Source organism: Montipora foliosa, chromosome 9 (assembly GCF_036669935.1).
Source record: "Montipora foliosa isolate CH-2021 chromosome 9, ASM3666993v2, whole genome shotgun sequence".
Classification (NCBI taxonomy): Eukaryota; Metazoa; Cnidaria; class Anthozoa; order Scleractinia; family Acroporidae; genus Montipora; species Montipora foliosa.
This window is the reverse complement of record NC_090877.1, coordinates 44,427,205-44,436,842: the sequence shown is the minus strand read 5'-3', so window position 1 is coordinate 44,436,842 and position 9,638 is coordinate 44,427,205. Positions and strand designations below refer to the sequence as shown.

The following is a 9,638-nucleotide window of genomic DNA, read 5'->3' as shown; positions in this document are numbered from 1 at the left end:
TTTTTAGCCAACGCTAAAACTATCGTGATTATACTTCATAAATGGGGGCTCTGTCGATACGTAATCATCATTTGGGAGTTTAAGCATGTGACGTCTTTGAGCCGCGGACGGCAACCGGAAATGACCATTTGGCATGCCAGGACAGTAGTGTCTCCCAGATTTTTAACCCCATGATCATCTCCAATGGACGAAAGATACTTAGCAATATAAAGGTGGTGACGGCAAGACAAGCTAAAAGGGAAAACAGCTCACTTCCGGTTGCCGTCCACGGCTCAAGAACGTCGCATGCTTAAACTCCCTATTATTCGTCATCACAGTAGTCAAATGTTTTGACCTCTGAGATGATGGCCTGCGTAGCTGGTGGTATTCTAGGCGCGCGGAATAAAGTTTTGGCGGCGGAGCCGCTAATCGCAAGCGGCGAAGCCGCGAGGAGAATGGTCGTGAGCGGCGAAGCCGCGAGAAACGCGCGCCGACACGCGCGCCTAGAATACCGCCAGCTACGCAGGAGGCCCTGACAGGCGGGGGGAATCCCGTGTCGCTTGTCTGAAGTGTCGGGGTTTAATCGGCTCATTCTCGGCCTTGATGTCACTGTCGGAATTTTGCTGGGAAAGGATGTCTTTTGCCGGAATTTCATGTCCTATCGATACTTTTTGGGCCATGTGCCATGTCGCTTGTTGGAATTTACCCTGTCAGGGCCTCACGCGGGCTACTGTGATGACGAATACTGAGTACAGGCATTGTTGAACCACATTCAATTTGTTAAATCGAGGCTGAAATTTTAAGAATACTTTAAGAAGAAGCCCTAGAACATAATTTTGTGTGGTGCAAATTTGTAAATACAATGCAATTAGATGTTTTTAACTAAACCGTATAAAATTCTTCATTTTCCTACAGGGCAAAACTAACCAAAACAACAAAAACTAATACAGCACTAGTACTAGCTGTATGTTAGATGCTAATAACATTTCTGCAAGAAGTTAGGTGTGTTTTATGAGGTTTTATTTAGTTGCAGTCTGGCTCTAAAATATCAATGCAACACGACACATCGAAACACCATGCTATTACAATCGATACCCCCCAATACAGTCTAAAAGGGAAATGTCATACCGGATGGATTCAGAATAAAGACAGGACTATTTTGAGCCTAAAATCGGCAGAAAAATAAGAATATTTAGTCCATTTAGCCAACGCAGGAAAAAAAAATCTTATAAAAAAGAGTGCATTCAAACTCAGCAGGCTTTCGACTGGCACTTGGAATTCGGGCATTTCATTTTCTCAACAGATTTCCTAGATATTTCGGGAAAGTAGTAAGAGTCTGAAGAGTGCCTAAAAATTGCCAAACCATATTTTTAGCAAACCCCCCTTTACTGATTGAAACATTGCATGCACTATTATTTCTAGCAAAACAGCCATGTTGAAGCCTGTCACTTTACTTTGTGGACACTCTGGATGCTTTATAATGTTTGACAGCCCTGCTGGAATATCACGAAAGCAAGGATTTATCCGCAGCACCTTGCCCTAAATGTCACACTCTCATAAATCTCAATGGAACCATTAGATCTTAGATGTATCAACAGGAAATGTACATGGAGCGGCAAATTCCCTGAGGCTCAAAGCCATGACAAGTCGTGCCCCCACCGGCAAGTAATTGCCCCAATAATTGTAAATGCCAATTAAGGATGGAGCGTAGCGGAATAGTCTTAGAGACCCACTTGGTGCTATGCAAGAAGCTGACGGTGCCTTCAGTTGCAGCAACTGCAAAAAACCTATAGCGAGCGACGAGATCATGCTTAGTCATGCTACATCCACTCGGCTGTGGACGGAACTTCCTATGGTAAGTCATCGATCACTGGAAAATTGAACGAAAAGGTCCAAAACTAGTATCAACACACAGGTGCTACGTTGTTTAACGTAGACTGTCACTCAGAAGACGTAAAGACCCAATTACAAAAAGCAGTGATACCAATACGGTTTGCTACGTGACCTAGCCCAACCGGTGACCTGGTATTGATCCAGTCCTTCACTGATACAGTCAGTCACTTCTTTCTATCATGTAAATTGTGTTGTTGTGTATGTAGTCTACATGAACATTACAAAAGCACGAAGGTTGGTATAAAAAAAAAAGGCCAGCTAACTTAGCCACAACTGTAAAATGGTCTATTGCAAATGATGGAGAAAACCTAACAGCGTTTTGCTGGCCAGTTTTTTAAGATGTAGGCGTTTCTGTAGGACGTCAAATTAATGTGCGTATTTTGTTAAAGTCTGGTTGACACAACTGACACAAGCACAAGCGCAAAGCATAAGAGGGCTTATTTCACCGTGAAAACGGGGTTGACGCAAGCATAAGGATCAAAATGTTTCCTTTTCCTTGTGCTTGCGCTTGCGCTTAATATGCTTGCGTTCGCTTGCGTCGTGTGAAAACGAAACGCAGCACAAGCATAAGGAAATTTGATGCGTCTGCATGGCCAATTAAAGCACTCGTTCTAGATTCCCTGCGTCTGAAAATTTGAACAAAATGGCGATTGCTGTGGTTGATTTTGATTCTCATGTCGACGTTCGTTTTCACTTGCATAAGCTGCTTACGCTTGTGAAAACGAAAACCAGGCTTTCATTATTGCTGTTTCATTAATTTGTTACCATAACGTTGACTTTTTGCGATTTCAAGTGTTGTGGAGTTTAATCATTCTAGTAAGACATTCCCTCCAAATTGTTGAAACTTGTTCGAGCCACTTTAAATACCTATGTTCGGCCTAAAATTATGAGTTTCTTTAAGGTTAATCTTGGAAGAGCGGTTTTGTGTAGATAAAGATGGTATCCCAACACGTACAATATTGCCAGTTTTGAGTGATAACAACTGTGGTGTCATCAAGAAAGAGGATTTATAACGAATTTGGATTACATCACACCGCAAATCAAACAAACAAACAAGAAAGAAAGAAAGAAAGAAAGGAAGAACTATCGCTTGGCATTCAAGCCCCTAGCATTTCTATTTGGGCGTTAGGAGTGAAGTGTTCGTGGTGTTCAGAAAGAGGGGAGATCGGAAATATGATGACCACCCCTTGATATGAATAACAGTAGACTCCATCGCCATGGTTGAATTTAATTTATCCCACGCTAGGGGCCTGACAAAACGCTGAACACGCTCTGGCAATAACGCTTAACGGTTGCGATTATAGACTTTTTTTTGCTTGGAGAAGGTGGTTACTTTGGAGACTGAAACTAAACAAAACCAATTACAGCTCTTATTATAAGTTCACTTCCATACTTGCTCAAAAATTATGGTCATTGTCACTTATTGAAAGAAGAATACAGCTTAAAACTTTTCCTTGTTAATTTCTGTAAGCTTACTGATGCACCACTTTCTACGGGGTTTATCCGGTACATCGATTTCGAATACCCCTGAAAAAAAACGCGCAACAACCTACGTACCTCTTTCGAGTGCAATAAAATAACATGAAGATGTTACCTGAAAGAGACATGACAGAAGGGAAAACCCAGGGCTAACTTTGCCATTTTCTCCTGACGGTTTATATGGAGAAAACGTAACCAATGAAATAACAAATTGAAGGTCTCCGCTTGAGGAAGCAATCGATATATCAATTGTTCATTGTTGTGGTGAACTTGTGGTGGAGTGTGCTATCTTTCGTTCCAAAAAAAAAAAAAAATTTAATATTGGAGTCCGTTTTCTCCTCGTTCGACATGAATGGTACACTTTCGGCCCGATTTAAAATTGAATTACACATTTCCCCATACGGTTTCCCCATACTGTCCGGCGAACCCGTTTTATTTAATGGGGTCCCTGTTCTCTAAACAGACTCTATAAGAAACGATCGGGCTCAGTTGCTCACAAACCTTTATTGTCGTTTTTGGTAATAAAGCCCCCTATTGTATGTATTATAAGACACATACGCGAAGAGCCCCCAGTGTGCTCAAACTATTATACATAAATAAATTTGAGACCAACATTGCATATTGATTATTCTTTTGTGCGTTCTACCTCAGTCTGTCTTACTGTTGACGTTTTCCTGGTTTTATTGTCTTTTTTTTTTAATCACCCAGTCGCACTCAGGTAAGTTAACAAACTCTACACTCACTCAAAAACTATGTTCCCTTTAAAGTGTTTTTACTGTCAACTGCGCTCCAATAAGTGCGCCTCGAGTTTGCTGAAAGACGACTCAGACATCTGAGACGCAGAATTGAGTCTGTCCTTCGATCACAGATGCCTTTGGCCGTCTCGGACATTTCGTACGCCATTAACAGACGGTATCAGTACGGCCCAGTCTCCAACTTTGAAAATGAAAACTGTTCTCATCCCTCCCTTGGGGTGAACCCAGTCCTTAAAATGTCGCTTACACTGGCAGGATCGTTGCTCTATCGTTTAGACGTTTCAATATCTTCTTGACGTCCTTTGGCCACTTATAGCTGGTGCCAGCCCACAATGGAAGAGGCAGAGATTTGATCGAGATGTTCGGAAGCCTTATGCAAACCATCTTGGAGGCCGAGCGATTTCTTGTGTATATATTGCGAAGCATCTGTAACTCAATCCACACGCGGTTGATATCCTAAGATCCAGAAAAAAAAAACAACAACTCGTTAATATCACACTTTTCCCTAGTCAAGAGTTATCCAGGCCTTTGTGTTTTAATTTTCAATTTTGATCGCAGACAAAAGAGAACATGATGTCCTGTAAATGAAACTGATGCGCTAGCCGTTATTTATTATTTAACTAATAGACCACATGTTTCTATGGTTTATAGGCTGATAAACCACGCGGAATGTTCGTAGAACACGAGCAGAATTCGCCTTTTTTGTTTGGGTCATGGCCGCCGTGACGTCACGTGAAAACACTCTATACTTATTTTAGACACACATTTCTGAAACGAGCAGCAATTTCCGTCAAGGTTATGTGTTTAAATAAAGTTCGAGTTCAAGTACAGAATCGCAATGGAGGAGATGGTGAATGTTGACCCCGGTAAATTTTAGGTTGACTAAGGTGAGACACTTTGTGATACATATACAGTGGTAACATTCGTTGGTGTTACGTGGCAATCTCAGTGTTAACCCGCTTTGGCAGATAAACTATGTTTAGACAGAGAATAACTGCTGGGTTAGGCACTGATCTCTAGTGATGGGTGAAGCGACGACTCGAAATGGTTAGCTATCATAAATTGTTCCCGTGACACCAGTCTTTAAGGGCCCACTGACGTATTTTTTGGGGTGCGTTGCTAAGGATGTAATGTTAAGTAATTTGAGAGAATTTGGCATTATTTTGATCAGTTTCCAACTTTTGTAGGCCAATGACCCTAAATATGACGTCATCATGCCACGCCCATGGTCACGTGACCAATAAAAGAAAACTCTAAATTTGTCTCCGTGCTACGCAATTTAGGTATTTAATCGATGGTTTGATAATTTGTATTCGTTTTTGCATCCAGCCAAGCATGGTTTTCTTTTTATTTTGAAAAATGTTCTTTTTAAAGACATAAACGATACTGAAATACCCATAACTTTTTCAAAAAAGATGATTTGAAAAACTCAATGCTTAGCTACATTCAGTATTTGGCGGTGAAACGTGCCATGTAAAAAAAAATTAATTCAATTTAAAGACCGCTGGAAATTTAGCTTTTTCTCAAAACCGGAAGTCAGTTCGTTTACGCATGCGCAGTTGATCTGAGAACGAGCGAGAGGAAGGGCGAGGAAAAACCTTCGAAGCAAACAACAGTTCGTGTGGTGACTTTTGCTTGTGGGTGGGTTTTCTTGTCAGCTCATGATATGATTACGTCAGTTACCGGAAGTAACATTTCACTTCCTTAGCAACGCGCGAAAAATCCGTCAGTGGGCCCTTAAACTTAGTAAAACTTTAAGATCGTTTGGTATCCATATCCATAATATCCATTCTAGTCACAACTGTAACGATGTCGACTCGGTGGCACTCGGAAAAAAAGTCCGAGGGCTCCTTTGCAGGGATCAAACCGATGACCTTCCGATTGGTTCCGGAGTTCGGGTGCTCTACGACTGAAGATATTTTTTAAAAAAAATTTTTATAGTGACTCGGAGATACTCGGGAAAAATCCGAGTGCTCCTTTGCAGGAGTCGAACCTACGACCTTCCGATGACTAGTTCTGATGCTCTTCCGCTGAGCTCTAGGGGATGATCGGAAAAATCCGAGTGCTCCTTTGCAGGAGTCGAACCTACGACCTTCCGATTACTAGTTCGGATTCTCTACCGCTGAGCTGTTGGGGATGATCGGAAAAATCCGAGTGCTACTTAGTAGGATTTCACTCCAGAAACTAAACCCCATTATCCATTAATTGTCAGTTGAACCTAGTTTTACTTTAACGGACTAGCTCCCACGAGCTTCCCAAAGCCCAGTGGGGGAGCATTCGAACTTCGACGAAACTGCTTCCGTAATTGGTTTGACTCACGCGAAGGGGAATTCGGATGTTTTACGAACACACCCGAGTCAACGTTCAAAAAAATAAACATCTCTATTCCAAATTCTCTAAGGTGTTTGGTCTTTAACGCTGATAAGCGCTAACAAAGCTTTGAGCAACCTGCAAAACGACTCGAAGACGACCTGTGAGCGTTTAGGGCCATTAGGGAGTTTAAGAAACGACGACGGCTGCGGCAACGCCAACGCCAACGCCAAAAAGCAGTAATATTATTGGTTAAAAGAACCAATATGATTGTGCTGCACGTGCAGCACGCATTTTTTAACATTTATATTCCATAATCGTCAAAACCACAACATGAAATGACCAAATTTAAGGTTTTGACGAGAACGTAAAAAAAAAAGAATCTTTCGTTCTCTATTGAGAACGTACAATGTACGTACCAATCCAGTTATAGGATACTTCGCCCATATTGTACGACATAACAAGATGGCATCATCGTAAAATACTTAAGATAGCTCCAAGCAACTTATAATTTGAAGTGACGCTTTCCCCGCTGTAGCCTTCGTGGTTTTTTTGAACTCCCTAATACCATGAATCCGCGTTCAGTTAAACCGTCGAGGAAAGACCGAGCGGAGTCCCCCACTTGATTCGTTTTGCCAGATGACTTGCTTCTCCCAGTTCCCCATTATGTAAGGAGCCCGGTGCAAACTACTTCGATAATAAGGACAGTTAAGATCTATGATGCGGAGACTTCAACGAGAACGCCACCGGAAAAAAAAAATCAGTTGATGAGTAATGCAATTGATCTGCACGTGCTTTTCGAACCTTTCCTTTTCTATGGGAATCTGCAAAGAAATGACGACCAAATTCCAAGTAAATGGAAAACGTGAACTTAAACTTTCTTTTAAGTTAAGGCTTCACCATCGTCCCACGAAATTAAGCTCGCATATAGTTCGGATATTGCGACGAAGTCGAACGAACTGAAATACAAAAAATTACGAAAAAGGTAGTCAAACGTGGAATAGTGCGGTCTGAAATCATGACGTTTTCGTCGACGTAACCATCGCAGATCTTCTGCAGGGGCCCGGTTGTTCGAAATCCGATTAACTTAATCCAGGGTTAGCGTAAATTTTTGTTTCTTGTTTTCAGCTTTTTGGTGAAAATTTATTTTGCTTATTTTTGTTTTTTTTTAGATTGATTCCTTCTAATGTAAAGTTTTGCCGAATATCAGCGTTGAACAGCACTTGGGAGTAGAGAAATAACCTCCTTGGTTAATTTTTAATCTGGGATTAGCGTTAATCGGCTTTTGAACAACCGGGCCCTGGTCCCTAACGCAATGCTTTCTCTTTGTTGTTGTTGTTGTTGTTGTACGAGTGATACCTGAGACACAGAGCTGACAACTCTTCCATCTTGAGCAAGATTTACCAGACCTGGTGACAAAAACACCAACACCTTTTTGGCCTTTCTTATCTGGCTTTCCGCCCAGCCAGTGGGGCCTTGCGAGCTCATTTCTTCAGACACCATAACGTCCATGATAACATTGTAGCCACTTTGGCGAAAGTAGTTTACGATGGATGCAACTTGTTTACTTAAGTCATCCCCTTCTGGATAATAGCATGCATAATACATGTCTGCAAAAAAAATACGAGAAATTCGTGTCACCTTAACGAGAAACATTTAGAGAGATTTAGGATGACGTTTACATCAAACGCCGACGGCAATGTGACCACGTGATCATGATTTTCCCGCGTCTGCCGTATTTGTGGAATTTCTTCTAAATAACGAGTAAAGTTGTCCGTGGAAAATGAAGTCAAACAAGGAAAAAATAGGTTTCATGGTTAGAGATCGTTGATAACTGAACTCCTTGCCGCAATTTTCTTCATGAATACAAGTTGATTCTCTGCTGACTCACAAAAAGTCTTCATTGAAACTCGCAAATTTTGACAGGAAAGGATATTCATTTTATGTAGAGTCTTTTTCTACAAACAATGTTTAAAAAGATACCGATTTTTTTGTTTTGGTTTTTTTAACTAAAAACTCGAGATTAACAGAGGCCCTTCAGAGTTTCCGGGGGTCACGCGAAGCTTAAGTCACAAGCTTCGCTCCATTTTACGTAAAACGTGAGACGGCAAGCCGAAGTTTGCCTTTTCATGTAAACTTGATGCTATTTTTAGAAATTTGCTCGACAATGACAATGAGACAATGAGGTTCGAATCATAAACGGAGCGTCCCCACCGGAGGAAGAAGATCAGAGCTCTGAACTCAGAGTTTCATAGCTTAATCAACGACTACACGACTCCCCGTTCACGGTTCTAAATGGAAACGGACTGGACGCTGGCTGATAGGGTTCCTACTCGCCTTTTATTGTTGTTCCGATCGACAGTTAAATTCTTGACGCAAATTATTTTATTCCCACTAAAGACAAGAAAGAACTGATTTTGACTTTCCCTTAAGCATAACTAACTATGCCTTAAGTCATCTTTTAAATTCCTGAACGCAGCTTAACTTGACTGAGTCGAGATCGACTCCAACAAATGCATTCGAGAGTGCCTTTCATCAAGTGGCTGATGAGTCACGTGATTGACCGCCATATTTGTGTCTTACATAAAATGTTGTGCTGTCCTTACTGGCATTTGGCTTTATGGGGTCATCTAACTAGCCCACTTTCTTTGTGTGGGCTGTCCACATTGGCGCAATGGTGTCATAAAAACACAGTATTGCTGTTCAGATATCCTTACGGAGGGAAGCTTCATAAATATGATTTTGCCAACCATTTTAACAATCACGGGTAGGTTCTTACATTTCGTAATTTTTTTAAGGGTCTTTTATGTCACTAACCGTTACAGTCCTCTCCTCTTTGAGTAACTGGTAGATTCCGTGAAAAAAATATTTCTGAAATAAATCATTAATGGTTACGGATTGATTGATAATAATAATAATAATAATAATAATAATAATAATAATAATAATAATAATAATAATAATAATTATTATTATTATTATTATTATTATTATTATTATTATTTTGTTTTGGGACTTTCGAGAAACGGGCCCCTGCTCCGAGAGGTTTTCTCTCGGGTACTCCGGTGTCCCCCTCTTCTCAAAAACCAACTTTTGATCATGATTTGATTTCAGTTAATTTGATTTAATTCCTATATACACTTAGTGTCCCCAAGTAGGGCCACAGCGCTGGAAGACTTTACACTTAAATAACCGTAAATAATAATAATAATAATAATAATA

At 40.8% G+C, this 9,638-nt stretch overlaps 1 protein-coding gene across 4 annotated transcripts in view; it reads right to left on the bottom strand.

Annotated features, from left to right (window-relative positions):
• Positions 1 to 3,836: 3,836 nt before the first annotated feature.
• LOC137970132 (uncharacterized) overlaps positions 3,837 to 9,638 on the bottom strand; it is a 25,688-nt gene continuing 19,886 nt past the window's right edge. For all 4 annotated transcript variants that reach the window (XM_068816617.1, XM_068816614.1, XM_068816616.1 and 1 more), the window contains 3 exons: positions 9,234 to 9,287; positions 7,776 to 8,026; positions 3,837 to 4,562 (listed from right to left, as the gene is read on the bottom strand). In XM_068816617.1, the coding sequence (XP_068672718.1) occupies positions 4,350 to 4,562; positions 7,776 to 8,026; positions 9,234 to 9,287 (518 nt within the window). In that variant the 3' untranslated portion in view covers positions 3,837 to 4,349. The remainder of the gene's footprint in view (positions 4,563 to 7,775; positions 8,027 to 9,233; positions 9,288 to 9,638) is intronic.